The sequence below is a fragment of the Falco peregrinus genome, chromosome 1 (genome assembly GCF_023634155.1).
Source record: "Falco peregrinus isolate bFalPer1 chromosome 1, bFalPer1.pri, whole genome shotgun sequence".
NCBI lineage: Eukaryota > Metazoa > Chordata > Aves > Falconiformes > Falconidae > Falco > Falco peregrinus.
Window position 1 is genome coordinate 45,806,500 of NC_073721.1, and position 17,250 is coordinate 45,823,749.

The 17,250-nt window shown below is 50.8% G+C and overlaps 1 protein-coding gene across 2 annotated transcripts in view; it reads left to right on the plus strand.

Annotated features, from left to right (window-relative positions):
* Positions 1-1,411: 1,411 nt before the first annotated feature.
* Positions 1,412-17,250, plus strand: part of RGS3 (regulator of G protein signaling 3) — an 84,058-nt gene continuing 68,219 nt past the window's right edge. The window contains exons 1-6 of one of the 2 annotated variants that reach the window (XM_027778121.2): positions 1,412-1,468; positions 5,042-5,080; positions 6,014-6,157; positions 13,760-13,810; positions 15,681-15,739; positions 16,432-16,526. In XM_027778121.2, coding sequence (XP_027633922.2) covers positions 6,079-6,157; positions 13,760-13,810; positions 15,681-15,739; positions 16,432-16,526 — 284 coding nt within the window. In that variant the 5' untranslated portion in view covers positions 1,412-1,468; positions 5,042-5,080; positions 6,014-6,078. Of the gene's footprint in view, positions 1,469-5,041; positions 5,081-6,013; positions 6,158-13,759; positions 13,811-15,680; positions 15,740-16,431; positions 16,527-16,745; positions 16,926-17,250 lie in introns of those variants that run through there. The other variant, XM_027778122.2, reaches the window with a different exon arrangement.

Below are 17,250 nucleotides of genomic sequence, written 5' to 3' on the forward strand. Positions count from 1 at the left end.
GAGGGTTCAGTGTGCTCCTAACTGCTGCAGGCCTGAGTCACTTCACACCTCTTCCCCCTCATTAGTGCTAACTGGATCTGCCTTACCCTGCTGCTGAGAGCAAGTTATCACTGAAGGTCGGTCAGAGGAGACAGCAAAGTGCTCAAGGCCAGAGTAAAGCACATGCCATATTAGTGATCAGCGTTTGAAACAGAACAGCAAGAGACTGAATGTTCACACAGCTAAGGTAGGGATGCAGCTACACAGCTCAAATCGAAGTGGCTTCAATGATGTGGGATGTTGTTACAGGGATTTGCATTTACTAGTTTAAATCTGTCTGGAAGACTGTCTATGGCTGGTCTGCTTTATTTTTTTAAGAAATAGAAGAATGAATTTTAAACACCTGATGGTATCCTTTTTAAAAGGAAATAAGCTTTTACTTTGTCATTATATTTTCTAAATTTTCAGCTGCATCTGTCCTCAAATTTAGCTCTAATGTCTGGAATCATTCCATCTTTCCTTTCCCTACAGAAAAAATAGGCACTGCAACAAGGAGCCCAAATCCCAGTGGAGTGTGCTATGATGTAGATGTTGCTTGCACACTTCTCTTCCTATCTCAGATCTTCTAAAGTTAGATTGTCTCTGACTAAGGCCTCCAAATACAGCAGTGTCATCCTCAGAATATCTTCTTGGGGTCCTTCTTTACCGTAACTTCTTTACCATAAACTAATTCAGCAGTTTTGACTATCAAAAAATTGCCAGCCTAAAATTCTACTGATTGAGTGGGCTTTCCTATCTGACCTGAGAAAGCTATTTGGGCAAATTATGTGTACCAGTTAAGGAGCTATTCTCAGTTGCGTGGACTGACTATTACATTAATGCTAACTTTGTTAATTCACTTTGAAAAGGAAACCTGTAGGGTAATTTGTGATTTGCCTTTTATACTGTTAATTTGATTTTGTTTCACTATGAATCTTGCTTCTATTTGTATTGCGGTTCAGAAAGACCTATTTTTACAGGATTGAACTCTGCAGCAGGGTCAGACGTGATCTCACCTGGAGAGATTAACCTTATCCTCTTAATAACATTGTAAAAGTGAGTGCTTTCAGCTGGAGGGAGGGGAATGCCTTTCTGACTACAGATAAAATATAATCATTCTGAAACAATATATGCAATACTCAGGGTATGCTCTGCTAATTGATTCAGAATGCAAATTAATCCACAGAGGTGGCTTAAAGTGGCTACGTTAAGGCTGAACTAACCATGTGCCACCACCCAAATGGGATCCAACTCCTATGGCTGCAAAATGTACAGTAAAGTCGAGCTGACCCTATTGTAGTAGAAGGTCCTTGAATTGAAAATTGTTATGGGCTAGGCAACTATTTTGGGAAAATGTCTCATGTGCCTGCTTTATTCTTGTGTTCTCCTCTAGGCATCACCTTCTGACATGAAACAGGATACTGAGCTACACACACCTTTGTTGGACCCAGTATGTCTGCTTTTATTTTCTAAAATATTCTTGAGTTCTATAGGAAAAGGTTCTCCACTGAGAATGTGGTTGGTCCCTGGAACAGGCTCCCCAGGGAAGTGGTCACAGCATCAAGCCTGTCAGAGTTCAAGGAGAATCTGGTCAATGTGTTTAGTGATACGATTTATTTAGGTAGTCCTGCAAGGAGCAGGGAGCTGGACTCAATAATCCTTGTGGGTCCCTTCCAACTTGAGAGATTTTATGATTCTATGTGCCTGCTCCCACACTTGGGCAAAAGGGGGAGTCAGGATCATGGAGTTATGGGGAGAAAAAGAAGGCAGCTGCCCTTTCAGTATCAGCCTTCAACTAAATTAGCTTAATCTGAACACAAAAGTGTAGGAGAACCTTGGTATGTTTTATTTTACTCTGCGCGGTGCAGAAGTGGGGCTTCAGCAGATGATGGAGATCTTTGCCGACAAAAAGGGCAATTTACCCCTTTCCATTGTGCTATTTAGGCATTTTTCTCTGTCTCCCCCCACTATATGCCCCGGTCAAATTGTTTGTTATGCAAATGCAAGAAATAGTTAATTTTCTGTGAAATTAGTGAGCTAATCTGGCTCATTGGGAGGCTGAACAGTACCAGGCCCTGGGTGAAGCCCTGGAAAGCAGTGCCCAGGTGCATGGTGTCAGCTAGCTGATAAAGCAGCTCAGCCATTTCATGCAGCTTCAGACTGTGCACACAATTCAGCTCAGGTGACAGGCATTAACTTTTTAAGCTGTTTTAACTTAATTACTTTGATCTGTGTGACTATACTAAGGCCAAAATCATCATTCCCAAGAGATCTTTTGCTATACTGAAACCTATCTCTTTTATGAGAAGTGTCACTGAAATTTTTAAAGACCCAGCTTGGTTATTATATTATTTTTATTGCATTAAAATAAACCAGAAACAGATTAATACTTATCATTTGTCAAAATCCAGTAAAGCAAGAGCAGATGGGGCTGCAGTTTGGCAAAGGCAGCAGCAAAGACTGTGCTGGGGCATGCTGTGGGTGCTGCAGCTGTCTCGTCAATTCAGGCTCTAACAGAATGTGCAGACTCTGGGATGTGAGCAGAGGAGGAGGGGGTGATTCTAAAGAAGACCTTGCAGCAGGGGAAACCTTTCTTGTGTCTCAGATTGGAAAAGGATTTGGTAATCAGCCAGTCTGCATTTCTGTTGGGTTTCTCACTGGCATTTTTCAGGGAACGATTCAGCTGTGCTTGCCGCAGAGGTGGTGTTGGGGACAGAAGCACCCCAGCTGTGTGCTGTACTCCCTGCTTTGGTGCAGACCCTGGGGAAGAGGGGGCTGCAGCTATCCCACTGCTGGGAAAGTGCTGAGGTTTGTGTGTCTGCCCTGTATGGCAGACTTCATTAATCCCAGAAGTCTGCCCTCAGGATTGCCCAGAAATAGCCCAAACCCTTTCTGTTCCAATCCTTTTACCATTTGGGAGCCAGGTAATTTTTCCCAGTCTGATTTAGTTTCTTTAATTACAAAGCCAGCTTCAACCCTGTGGGTTTTCTGTGTATGTTACCCTTTTGCCTGGAATAACTGTCTAAGCGTGTGTTTGGATTTGAATATCCAAGCAAAGGCAGATCCTAGTGCTGGCAAACGGAAATTTGTGACGGAGAACTGTGTTAAATTTTAAAAGAAAGTCATTAACTCCCAAGCCAACAAGCTGAATGTGCAGTTTGCTGGAGACTCTAATAAAAATGCAGGTTAAGGTCAGTCCCCAGGGCTTTGAATGTGAAGAGACAATTTAGAAAGGGTCGTTACCTTGCTGTTGGGAGCTGGTAGAGAGAGGGACCTTTGCACGTACCACAGCCACCATCTCGTCCTGGCAGGCAATTTAATTTGTAACTTTCTAGTACTGGAGCTCTGCTCCCCTGGGACGTTTGTATACTGGGTTCCTCCCCTCCTTGACACTGGTGCCAAGGTCAAAGGCTCGTGGCAGCTAAATTGCAGCTTGAGTGCAGGACACTGGTGCTTGGACATTGCTGGAGAGAGTGACCATCCCACGTGGGAGTCATGGAGCTGCTGGGAGAGCCAGGGCTCATGCGTGAGTGCTCAGATGATTTCTCTGGTTTCTCTGCTTAGTTTGAAGTGCTGCTGTGTCTCCTGGGTGAAGGATGGGTTATGACTGTGCAGGTGCCTGGTTGTCACCACTGAAGCAGATCTGGTGCTTGGAGGAGATGAGGGACTGTATCTCCCACATGCCCTTTATGGGGTATTGGAGATGCCCAGCTCCTTGCGGGATTATGTTTGATCTTGGGGCTTTCTGCTAGCACTTTGTGCTGCAGGATGGAGCAGACTTGAATCTGCTGGGTTTGAGAGTTAAGAGTGATTTTTGCAGACAGTGAGCCTCAGACCCTCTGGGAGTAGGGTGTGGGGGACTGCTATGGCCTTGGAGTTCCATAGGCTTTTTTTTACCTTTACTTTTTTTTCCCCCCATTTTGGAAAACACTATTTCATGGGATTCTTTTACTGAAATCTGTGATACTGCCTGCTTTAGATAGAGAGTGCATTGTTCTTGTCCTGTTTGTCTTTCCTTTTGCCTCTTAAAAGCATTTTGCAATAAAGACAAGGAGCGGGGAGGCTTTGCACGAGCCTGGGTAGCTCCTAGGAGACAGGGTGGCATGTAAAACACCTCTCACGACTTGCTGCATGCACTGGGGAGAGCTGCAGGCTTGGCAGTGCTGGAGAGAAACAACACAAGCCATAGTCTCAATGCTACCCTGGGGATGCGTGGTGAAGGAGACAAGGACATGGCAAGGCTGGGCTGACACACGCTCTGCTTGCATTGATAGAGGCTCAGGATACCTGGGACTGCAGAGCGGATTGTTCGCTTGCTCCCTCAGTAGGATTGCTTGGTGTGCGGTGTCCTGTGTGTTGAGATGTGCTGTGCTGGTCATTGGTAGCCGGGGGTGCTGTGCACTGAAACGTATGATCCCAGACTGTATTTTTTTCCAGAGGCAAGTAAATTTGCTAGGATAAAGCTTTAATTTTGGTGGGCGGCAGATGGAGATTGCAAATGGATTGTCAGCAAATGGATTCAGCTGAACAAATGAGAGGAGGAGTATTGGATAAGCCTGAAGGAGGAACATTTTGAAGTGCCTTAGAAATTACCCTGTATCCCTGAGCAATGTCTATCCCACCTGTAGTGCTCATTCCTGATTGTTCAGGACAGTGCTTTGACACCATTTACCTGTGTCTGTGATGCTCAGGCATCAACAGGGCTTTTGGGGGATGTGATGAGGGATGGGTGGATGGATGTTGGGGACAGTGGCAGGGTTCTTCTTCAATCTTCCTGTCTAGGAGGTGACAGCAACACTGACTGTGACCCCAGGAAGTCCAGGGCCTCTCTTCTGGGCACCTCCATCTGCAATCTTGCTGTTGGACACAACCATAAGAGGGAGATTTTGAGCCTCTGTGAAGTTTCTTTGCAGACCCCAGGGCTGGGATGATTACGGGTCCCCAGACCCTCCCTGTGGGGAAGAAGGGAGAGCGCTTGTAATATTCTGCAATATAAATACATGTGGCTCTGTTCCTTTCCCAGGTTCATTGCCAGTGCTACCTGTGAGGACAGGAGATGAAGGTGAGGATGGGATGAAGGGGTTCATCCTCTCCCCGGCTCTGTCCAGGGCTCTCTTGCATGTCAGTGGATGTGACAGAGGATGTGACTACTTCCAGTTTCAGCTTGTTACAATTTGGATGAGCTCTGATGTTGGTGAGCTCTCTTGGAGCTGAAGGCTTCACTACTGGGGAAAGCCAGACTTGTTCCACTGACTGTACCCGTGTCTACAAGGAGAGCACAGAGCAGGCCATGGGGAAGTGTTTCTAAACGTCAGGGTGCAAATATCTCCTTGGGCAGCTGGGACAGGGAACTGCAGGATGTTGTGGCATAGGCTACGTGCTCGACCAGGTCATCTGTTTGCTGGAGAGCCTGCCTGTGATGCAGGGATGTACTTCTGCCTGCTGGCAAAGGACCCATTTCCTCTCTGGGGCTCTGTGTTCCCCTCCCTTGGGTTTCTGGGTTTTGTCTACTGCACTAGTCCCTACCTCCCTACTTGGTTGTCTGTCTTAAATATAAAAAAACCCAAAAAACAATGCTGAGCAGAGGCTTTAAGGTGCACTTGATGCATGGCACGTAAAGGGCCATGGCCAAGGCTGCAGCTAAGATGCATGGCAGAGGTGACTGCCTCCGAACGTGGGTCTGTGTTCTGCTGTGACACTAGATCTAGTGAATCGCCATCACTCCTCTCCTTTCTGTACACAGACAGGGCTGAGCAGTGGGGTGCTGGCGTGGGACAGATGGGTCACACTGCCAGCATGTGTCACATCTGTGTAGGGCTGGCCATGGGAAGCTCAGTGCAAACCTGGCAGCGTGATTCTGGGGAAGGCTGGGACAAGGTGGAGACATACCCTTGTGGGAGGTAAAACCAAGGGTACTGCAGAGCCTGTGATGTCCCCTGTGTCCCATCTCCCTGTCCTGCCATGTCCTGTTCTCATCTCTTCTTTTCTCTGGCAGGGACAGGGCAGAGTTCCCAGTTGCTGGAGCATCTGCCAGATCTGCAGAAGGGGCGATGCGGGGGCATGCGATTCTCCCTGCAGGAGCGGAGGGCACCATTGGGGAGCAGGAGGAAGGTCAGCCATGCGCAAGTGAAAGGGAAGGGTAAGTGATGGGGATGCGAGAGGGGCTGTGGGCCAGCCATGGGTTCAGCACTGGCCAGGAATGTGTTGGAGGTGTGACCATGGGGAGGAGTGATGGGGGGTGTGTGTCCCGCACACTACAGGACTCTACAGGAGATCTTATCCTTTTCTGTCCCAGAGAGGTCAATATATTTAGTATTACTTCAGCTGGACGTGGGCTGGGGAATGGAGGTACCTGCACAGCACTGACAGCGGCCATCCACAATGGCAGCATGTCTGTGTTGAGCATGTGCTGGGCTGCACCCTCGTCTCTCCTGACCTTCACTTGTCAGGGCTGAGCTCTCCCATTGCCCACTTCTGCCTAGACCCAGGACAGCAAGACCTGTGGACTGGCCACTATCACCCAGAAGGCCTGTGTGGGGCTGATCCAGGCTCACCACAGGCCCCCCCCCAGTGTTGTGGACCCTGTAGCCTCACAGCAGTGCCACAGGGAACCAAATTCATTAACCATGGTGTTTTCTGTGGCCTGGGATGGTGTGGGAGCAGGTCTGCTTTGCTGGGGACTTTGCTGGAGATCAGTCCCCCACGGGGTCCTGCACTGTGGGGAGCAGGGCTGCATGGATCAGTGCGGGGAAGCAGAGAGTTCTGACACCCAGCTCTGGGTGCCTCCCAGTAAGCTGTGGTGCAGTGTCTGGAGCTGGTGGGTGCATCGCCAGCTCCTGGATGATGGAAGGGGCTGCTCTGGGGTCTTGCAGAGCGACTCCATGAGCCTGGGGGGCTGCACGCCTCTTCCCTTGTCCCTTGAGAGCCAGGCAGGTAACCTGTGCCCTGCCACCCCTCCCTTTCTTGGCTCACCCCCACAGACCAGTTTTCCTGCACCCTTTCCTTGCCTGCAATAATTTCCCCAAAATGACATGAATGCTGCTGTCCCGCGTTGCTCCAGTGCGACAGTTCCCCAAAGCTGAGCATGTGCTTGCAAACCCAGCGGCACTAACAGTCATGGGGATTACTTACAGCCTGGTGCACTGTCGAAAGGAACGTTGCAAGTTTTTTTTTTTTCCCAGGAGTTCATTCCTGGTACCTCAGCAGGGTGGCTGTGGGGCGGTGCTGGCACAGGACTCAGGTCCACAGGGGCGGGCAGAGCACTGCCCACGTCCTTGCATCCTTGCACGTGGCTGTGGCATTGGGCTGGGGCTTGTTTGCTCAGGCAGGTGCGGTCCCAGTTCAAATCCGTGGGGCCAATGGGAACCGCGCCATTCAAACATGTGGCGGTTGGACGCGTGTCCCATGGAAACCCAGCCACACGGCTGCCTGTCAGTCCCTGCTGAAACGGCTGCTTGGCTTTCTCGGGCTGGGCAGAGAGGGCTCCAATTACTGGCTAATTAGAGGTGTCCGGCCATGGAGCCCGGCAATGTCCGCAGAGCCTCGCTCTGCACCCGCCAGGCTGACCCCCTGGGAGCTTCTTTCTGCCTCGCCACGTTTGGTAAGCATTGAGCATGCATCTCCAGGGAGCAGGGGCCCACCACGGTGCCCGGGGTATGTGGCCGTGGCTGTGACCCTCGCTGGTGCGGCATGGGGAGCCACAGCAGGTCACAGCCAAAGCCCAGCGCGCTAGGAACGGGCTGGAGAGCTGTTCCCTGAAGACATTAACACTGATCAGCAGCCTGCTGGCTTCTGCCTCGCTGAGCTGGAATAATGCATGGATCCATTGAGAGGCAAACCAGGGAGTGCCCTGAAACCAAGCTGCAGCCACTGAGGCGTGCTGCGGCAGTCAGCTGGCCGCTGAATACCCAGGTTGTTTTGCCCCCTGGATGGGCACAAGCCGGGATTGCTGTGCAGGGCTGGCCGGAGCTGTGGCTCCCATTAGGACAGAGCCCACATTTCCTTCTTTGCTCCTAGCGGGTCTTTCCGTGGTTGCCTCAGCTTTGCTGCGTGGGCTTGAAGAAGTCCGCAGGCAGTAGTGGCTTGGCTCTGCGGGCTGGGGCCAGCCCAGTGGTGGCTGGGCTACGAGCCCTGTATACCCCCCCGTGAGCAGGTGAATTTGACAGCATATGCCATGGCCATTGCTTGTGGTGTGTGACGATGCTTGTCAGCAGCCATCTTATGCAGAGGGAAGTTGGGTGCCCATTCTGGGTGCCACTTTTTAAGCAACAGTTTTCTTTCAAAGCTGCTTGTTTTAGCGAACTGGGCAGGCAGTCGTGCGATGTGCTGTTAAAGAGGCTGCAGGGAAGCAGAGAGGGTTTCATGAGTGGAGCAGGGCGTCCCTTCTCTGAGCAACCAAGGGATGTTACTTCTTCCCCCTTTTGTCTTGTAAGCATCAAACTGCTGAGGACAGCCTTGGAAGCTGAAATCCTCTGTCTTTGTAGGGCTTATGCATGCCAAATGATGTGAGTTTTGTGGTGCCTCTTGGCTCTGTTAACCAAGTTTGGGGTAAACATCATCTCTGCAAGCTGAAGTTCCCTTCATGGGCTGATGGTTGCTGGTGAGATATGGCATTGTGTGCTCTGAGGAGAGCAGTGGCAGGACAGGGCCAGCACTACCCTCTCCATGTGGGTGGCCAAGGAGAGGGTCTTTGAAAGGGCTGGTGCCAGGGCCAGAGGTTGTAGATGGTGATTTCGGGGTGCTCTGCCTTGTGCTCATGGGGACCTCCCACACAGGTAGTTATCTTACACTGCTTTCCTCTGGTAAGAGTCCTACCTGATGTGTGCATTGATGGTTTTTGGCTGTCCCAGCCAGGGCAAAACCTGCATTTTTCCTACAATAAAACAGAAAAGCATTTAAGGAGCAGAAACCCAAATTTTCCATTTCTCAGAGATCATCAGTAAGGAACAGATTTTCCTGCCTGCTAGGTCAGCTCCCAAAGAACAGCATTCATGTGATCCCTCCCTTGGCTTGGCAAACCTCTCTTATGGGTGGGAATCTGGTTGATTACCATCTTGTGCTTGTTCATACCCGTTTTTTCCCTGTTCTCCTTGTGCCAGCTTTGTTCATCAGCTTGAATTGCCTCTCCTGGCCCTGTGGGGTCCAGATGGATGGGGCCTGGGCACCCTCTCCACTGCAGCCCTGCGAGCCTGCTGAGCCCTGCTCTCTGTGATGGAGTGTGCACCCAAGAGCTGCGTGTGGGTCCTGATGTGAGATGAACTGTCTGCTCTTTTGTCTCCCTCTGGCCTTTCTCTGCACGTATTTTCATTTATATTAACCTCTATTGAACACAGGTGACCTGGACAAGCTGTGTCAGGGCCTCTCTGCTGAAGCTGTTTCCCTTAGTTCATATTAGGGATGTATCAAAAGAGATAAACCCAGAGGATAATGTTTCTCTGACCCTCTTCTCTTGGAGCAAGGTGGAAATGCAGCCCAAGAACTTGCCTGAATAGGGGTTGTGTTTCTGCCCACCCAGGTCTGGAGGACAGTTACTGCTCCATGCATCTGAGAAAATGTAACTGCTGCCACTGAGCCAGTCTGTCCAAGTGCAGATGGTGGTACAGCAAATCCTTTCCACTACCTAAGGCTGGATCAGCTCTTTCCAACAACACCTTCCCTCTCTGATCCCAGCCCCATACAAGCACTGGAATTGCTACAAAGCCAGAGTGCTACCCTGGTATGAGCAGGCTTGGACCCTTTTGGGGTCAGGCAGGCTGGCTGGGGCGTGTTGGGGTGTGCAGTTTGTCCCTTCATGTGCTTTGGAGATGCTTGAGAACAGATGCATTATGAGAGAAGTATTATCTCTTCTTCACAGGGAGGAGAGAACCTTTCCCACTGATACTCCCAAATCCTTTCTACTAGGGGCCAATTTGCGGTAGTTTGAAAAAGGCAAATCTGCCCATTTTCTCCTTGTTCTCCTCTCTTTGGTGCGGGTATAGCCTGTGACACAGGGGCCATGGGCACTGTCCCTGCACCAGAAGCAGCAGTAATGCACATGATGCATGAGGACACAGTCCCTTGTGACCCAGTCCCTCATTGTGCAGAAGTCTTGGCTCCATGTGCTACTCCAGGAGCTGACCCTGTCCCCAGGTCAGTGCTGGGCATAGAGCTTCCGCCCCCTGCCCTGAATTACCCAGCACAAAAGCTTCCTTTCTCCTCCCCAGGGCCCATTCATTACTGAGCTGACTCCTCGTCAGTCATGCTTCGTTACGCGGGGGCATTTTGCTTTTGAGTTGTAACGGTTGTGACATGCTAATAGTGGAACAGTGAGAAGGTTCCCACAGTGTCAGAGATCTGGAGATAGCAGAAGGGTTAAAATCTTAGTCCAGAAGGCTGGGGTGGCATGGTGAAACTGGGGAACAATATTCTCACTGTTGTAAATCAGTATTAGCTTCAATGGAGCTGTCCTGATTTATCCCACCTGGCTCTTGTCCTTATTTTCCACTTTGACTTCACTTGCACATGTATAAATGCGTATAAAGAGGTACATTTCCACATGTGCACACATGTGCTTTCAGACATGCAGATACACACATGGACATGCATGTGAGCTGGAGAGAGATCTGAAAATTTTCTGGTTTTTTGAGTGAAAAATGGCTTCTCTGATTTGTTTCAGGTCAAACAATCCTGTAAGATACTCCCACTCCAGCAAGCTTAAGCCCTTGGGTGTGTATTTTGCAAAATGAAATGCTGGCTTTTAATTTGAAAGATGTTTAGATGTCTATAAATGATATTTACAAGTTTTTTGTGTTTTGTAAGCTGGAAAACAAGTGAAAATAGGATATTTTGCTTTGGGCTAAATGAAACTTGCTAATTATGCTTTCTTTCAATCTTTTGATTCTCCAGGAGCATTGGGAAATGTTTAGTTTTGGGTTGGTCCAGAACAATTACACAAATTTCACCCTTAAAATCTGCACATTCTATGCAGGCTGGTAAGCGGCAGCTCCCAGGGAACCCTCTTGGGAGGGTGTTCAGAGGGGCTGAGCGGGGCCTGCAAGCTGGGGGCTGGCAGCCTGCCCTGCACCCCGGCAGTGTTTCACCCAGAGCCTGACAAATGCTGTCAACTGAGTCTTTGTGCCAGTCTGAGTATTGTGGGTAGATTTTAGGGCTGATGTGGGGTTGCTAGTGCACAGGAAAGCGAGTGTGTAACTGTAAGTGGGCCGGTAGAGCAGAGCTGCTGTGCTGGGACCTGTGCCCTTGCTCAGCAGGGGTTTACGCATGTGGCTCTCCCAGTTGCTGGCCTCCTGCGCAGGGTCTGTGACTGCTTGGCTTTTCAATGCTGGGAATCAGTTGCTGGCAGACGGGTCCAGGCAGTGCTGAAAACCACAAATCACAGCTCCAGATAAGAGGTGGGAGCTCAGGGATCTGGCACAGGCATTTTGAGAGGCCGTGGGAACTGCAGGTTGAATTTGGAGCTGTGTAAGAGCTGGATTTTATTCTCCTTTTTCTTTTATTCTGAGGCTTTGCTTCAGAGTGGGTTGTGAACAGCATGTGTATTCTTCTGCAGTTGTGGACACTGTGTCTGCAGGTGCTTACTTTGCCTGTTGCCAGCTGAAGGCATGTTTGGGACGCTCCTTCCTTTGTTCTTTTTTTAGAAATAATTCTCCCATCTTGTCCTTGTGCCTTTGCAGCGGGGTTTATGGATTCAGAGGCCTGCCTGAGCACCCTCAGCCTTTGGACTTGGGTTTCAGCTGACCCTGTCGCAAGTAGACAAGCTCGTGAGCACAGGGGCTGGATCTGCCTGTGCAATCCACACTGAGAGAAATTCCGCAGGAGGCTGCTTGGGCTGAGTTACCCTGGTCTGTTCCCTGTGGAACCCTTCTCCAACACTTCCCTGGCTCCATTCCTCCCACCTCCTCTCTCTGCTCTGAGTCCTCCCTTCCTCTCTCACTGTAGGTAGCTTAAAAGGCACTGATGGGTAGAAGTGTTGCTTGCTGTCTTGTACAGGCGGGCTCTGCAGCACCCATGAGGGACTGCTGAGTCCCACGGTGAGCTCTTGCTGCTGTGCTGTGCCAGTCCACATGAGGAGAAGCCTCCTCCCTAAGGGCTGCCTGTGGAGTGGGTTAGATCCTGAGTCCTCCTTTCATAAGTCAGATCAATCTCCTGCTCCAAGAAAGATCTTGTCGTTTGCTCCAGGTACCAGATCTTGGCACTTTGAGCTCTCTTTCTCTTATGTCATTTTTCTGCCCTCTTGAGTGGCAGAAGTGGACATCCCTGTGCTCTTACTAAGATCTGCTCTTTTGGCCTGTTAGCGACTGTTGGAATCATCCTGCCTTTGATCTCTTGATCATGCTTCTTGCTCTGCTCATGGTGACGACGGGCAGCAGACCCCCTACAAAGCTCGGCAGGCCTGGCACTGGGGAGCTGGGCAGCCCAGGCAGGCAGGTCCTGACTTGGTGGGTGACTGTGGGTAAGCCAGTGCATTGGGAGCAAGAGGGATCTCCATCCAGACCTGCTCCAAAGTCATGTTTCTTCCATGCAGCTCTGCAAGGCTCTCCTCTGCCACCATCACCTCTTCAATCAAAAGCTCTCGGTGCTGTTGTGCAGGGAGCCAGGCACTTTCCCAGAGGTGCTGCCTCCCTGGGAGCCAGGCGTCCTGCTTGGTCCCAGCCCTCGCTGGGCTCTGCAGCAGAGTGACTGCAGGATGGTGGAGCATTGCTCTTCTCTGCGGGTTGGCTGCTCCTAGCCTCGTTGGCCACCTGACAGTTATTCAGTGTCAAAACACATGACTGAAACCATTCTTGTTTAATCCTAGATTAAAGCAAGTATTGACTCCTGGTTTTAAGAGATTACCTGTCTGCTCACCAGCCTGCACTGTCTGGGTTCCCCAGGAAATGCAGGAGGCTGCAACACAGGAGCTTTTGCCATGCTTTGGTTCCTGGGGGCTAGGTTTGTGCTGTGAGCAGTGCTGCATTAGTCCTTGCACTGCGTCTTCTCTGCTCGACAGTGCCAGTGATAATGAACTGTTGCTGGATGTGACAGTCAGCAAAGGGATTGTTGAGGCTTTCTCATTTCCCCAGAACCACCCTGGACAGATGAGGCAAGCGGTAGGGCAGGCAGGGAGGAGGTGTTTTTGAAGTGCAGTCCCCAAGCAGCAGCTGGATGAAACCAGGTTAGTGCCATGGCCCAGGCTCCCCCAGTGGAGCCAGCCTTGGCTGACCCTGCTCCGGTGTGTTCCTGCCACCAAAGGCATCAGTTGTCCTTGGCCTTCGTCCAGACTGTCTGCAGCTTGGCCCACTGTCACCTTCTACAGGACTGACAGCCCCTTCCCCGCACAGAAGCTCAGGAGAGAAGCAAAGGGGAAGTTGAATCTGGGCTGGGGGGAGGATTTGAACATGCTGCATCCCTCTGTTAAACAAGGGCTAATTCATCCCACAGTGGCTGTTTCATCTTGGTCCTCCCATTTCCCCCCTGCCATGGGCTTGTGCCTCCTGCCATCAGTTTACTGTGTGCTGAGAAAACAGTATTCAGGTTCTCCGGGAATGTTTTTACATCTGGAGCTGTAAGACTTTTTTGGTAGAAGATGTTTCCTCCTACCTCTTTCCTCTTGGCTCCCCAGGTGATGCCCCTGTGCCCAGGGGTGGGGAGGCAGGATAGGCTGGACCCGTGCAAGCCTCAGAGCCGCAGAGTCCCTGTGCTGCTGAGTGCTGGGGCACTGGGTGAGCCCTGCCTCCTTCACCATTTCTCCTCTCCTTTCCTCTAGGCCAGCTGAAGTTGTCCATCGAGGTGCGGGGCCGGATCCTGGTGCTGCACAGTGAGTACCTCCCTGGGGCGTGTGGCAGGGTGGCGCCAGAGTCCTGGTGGGCTAGTGATGGGGACAGCATTTCCGTGCCCTTTCTTCAAGCTCTTTGGAGCTTCAAGGTCGCTATTGGGAACAACTGTGGTAGAGCGGCACAACTGGGAGTGCTTTGATTTAGAGGCCAAACTGAAATTTCTCGAGACCTTCGTTTCCAGGTGACCATGGTGTGTTCATTAGAAAGGCCAATGGGAGTGTCAGAACTACCTCTTTTCTTTAGGAAAAACCTGTCTGGAGACAGTTGGTGGGGCCCCTTAGGATTGTTCCTGCAGTGAAGGATGTGTGTGTCCTAGTCTGGCACGTTTCTACCGGGGGCTCCTCAGGGCTGCATGATAAGTGTGGTTAAAGTATCAAGGAAAAAGCAAAGAGTTTGAAACGGTCAGAGTGAAAATTCCCTCACTGAACAGAGCAGGCTTGCTGCTGCACTGGATTTGGTCTGTGTAGGGTGAAAGGGGAAAGCAGGGCCCTGGGACTTCCCAGTGCCCTTGGGGGTGGCCATGCTTTGAGGGGGAGGGCACCCTCCTCCCAGGGACCTTCATAGCAGGACAGGAGGGGATGGAAAAGGCTTTCTTTTGAGCAACATCCCACCTTACAGCCCAGCTACATCCCTGCCTGGGTGTAATGAAATGAGGGCAGAGGATGGCCTGAGCCTGGTGAGGCTGTAGGGACTGGCCAAGCCATGTGCAGCCCCTGTTCTCTGCTCAGCAGCCGCGAGAGCTTGCTGCCCTTTTCTGGCTGTGCAAGGCAAGCTTTGTAAAGAAGCAGCAGCAGGAAAATGTGGTTTTATTTGGTCTTTTTTTTTCTCTCCCTCCAAACTGTGTGTGGTTCTGAGGGTAAGGCACAGATTTTACTCCAAATCCCTCCATCTGGAGCAGCCCCAGCGTGAGCTGGGTGCAAGTCACTGTTTCTTTCTGATGCCATCTTCAAAAGAGGGTCTGGAAAGAGGAAAATTGTCCAGCAAAGAGGCAAAGGTGGCTCAAGGTCTGGAACCCGACATCCCACTGGATGTGCTGGATGCGCAGGATACTTGGTGTGGGCAGGAGAAGGCTGGGAGATATGGGGTGATCTGTCTTTAACTTTTTCATTCTGCTCCCCAACGTCTTTAAACTCAAAGCAGGTCTGGCTGCAGGAGGAGCTCTTGGTGCCGCCTGTCCTGGCAGAACCTTACAAACAGCTTCATGAAGCACCAGTGGGTCTTGCAGAACCCCATTCCCCTTGTGCACTGGGGTTTCTATCAGGCTGACCATGTTTATTGGGAGCACACTGACAAAGGCATAATCACTGCTGCCTCGCCCGGGGCTTGTTAAGAAGGAGCTTAGCCTTGTTCCAACAGCCTGTCCTGGGCTATCCAGGCTCTGCTGTCCATCTATTGCCTCCAGCCACATGGCTGGGAAACACAGGATTCCACAGGGTTCCCAACTTCTGGCAGAGGTGCAATGCTGAGTGCCTGCTGGCGGGGCTGCCATCAGGATGCGGCCGTTGATATTTAACTTGATGATACATTTGGCTCCGGGGCTGGGAGTCCAGAGCTCCCAGTGAAGTCAGGCAAATGAAATGCAATTTGCCATCCGGATGCTCAACTGCATCTGCTGCCAACCTCACCACAGATGCTTGTATTTATAGCATGGGTGTATTAAAGAAAAAATACAATAAACCCCTTCACTTGTTTATGGGTGCCCAGTGAGAACAGGCTGTGTGCGGGATCCTGTTGGGGTAGGAGATGGGTTTGGCCCCACGAGGAGGGAGGACCCTGTAGAGCAGAGCACTGCGGTGTAGGAAGACGCTTTTCCTGCTGCTTTGGGGCATGACCGTTTCGTTTCCTTTCCAGTCATGGAAGCAAAAGGTTTGATGGGAAAGGAGTACCAGACATGCGACTCCTATGTGAAGGTAGGTTCTCCTGGGGCTTTGCTTGGAGAGCTTTGTGCTTTATGGGGATTTCGTGGTTGGCTTCTCCAAGCATGCTCTGGGCTGCCTGTCCCTTCCCTTTTCTCCTCTATCCTGCTCTGGCTGAGCATCCACAGCATGCAGGGAGGTGGATGGTCTCTTGCCCAGTGTTGGTGAGCTCGCAGGTTTTGTTGGCACAGTGTCTGCACGAAGACCAAAAAGCAGAGGACAGGACCCTGCTGAGGAATGTGTCAAACATTCATTGCGAGAGCATCCCACTGGGTGCCCAAGGACTGGTGGGGAGAAGTGTTTGGCCAGCACAGTGTGGCTCTGGGCTCTCCTGGAGGTCACCTTGGCAGGCTGCTCCCACTGTGGTGTGTACAGTGCAGGAAGCATCTCCCCTGTGAGCGGGCTGCAAGTTGGAGACCAGCCAGCAACATCTGTGTACATCAGTCTATTTTTTTGCTCTTTTTCTTCCCTCCCCTGCCCCAAGGAGTTTTGTAATGCAATTACTTGACATGCCTGGGGTAAAGTGATCTAAACCCCCTGTGAGCACAGGCTCAGCTGGATCTTTGAGGCTTAGCCATCCATAAAAGTGGCTGTGCCAGTCTCCCACTGCTGCAACGGCAGAGCTGGCAGCTGTGTGCCAGTGCTTGCTTTGAGAGTGCTAACACGGCTTGTTTTCCTCTGTAAAGATGTCGATCGTGCCAGATGCTGACTGGAAATGCAGGCAAAAGACGAAGACTGTGCCAGACAGCAAAAGTCCTATCTTCCATGAGGACTTTCTCTTGTGAGTATGACAGGGCAGAGATAGCTCTGGCCCATCCATCAGCACTGTCTTCACACTGAGCACTGGGGGACCCACGTGGCTGCTGTCCCGGGGCACCCTCTTGAAGCCAAGACCCTGCGTTTGCTTTTGCATTATGATCTGTAATAAACTTGCATCATGCATGAGCAGGTTTGCTGCTGAAATGAGGAGTGACAGACATTATTCTGCTGTTTTTTATAGCTGAAATGCCTTGAACTTTTGGGCAGAGCTTTGCAGAGGCTCACAAAGCTGTCAGCACACAGCATGGCAGCGACACTCCTGCACGGTTGGACTTCTTTGCTGGGCAGGAGTTGGGCAAACACAGTCCATTTCCTGGACCTTGCACCTGCAATAGTATGGGCATCGGTATGAATGAGGAAGGTAAAAGGATTTCGTAGAGCTACAGCATGTCCTTGCATGGGAAAGGAGCTGTATGCCTCTTAGTGTTTTGGTGGAGCTTTTCGTTGCTACCTAACCAGTCTCTGTCAGACCTCCGTCCCCATGCTTAATTTGGCACAGGGTGGTTGTTTCAGAGCATGAACTGTAGCTTGTTCCTTGCCTTTACCCTTTGATGTTGGATGTGTGTCTTTCTGCAAGATTATTTTTCCCCTTAAACCACCTGAATCATGTCCCCAGCACCTGCCCAGGACAAGTCACATATCTTTGCAGTTTTCTGTCAGGAACAGGTGAATTAGTGCAACAGTGG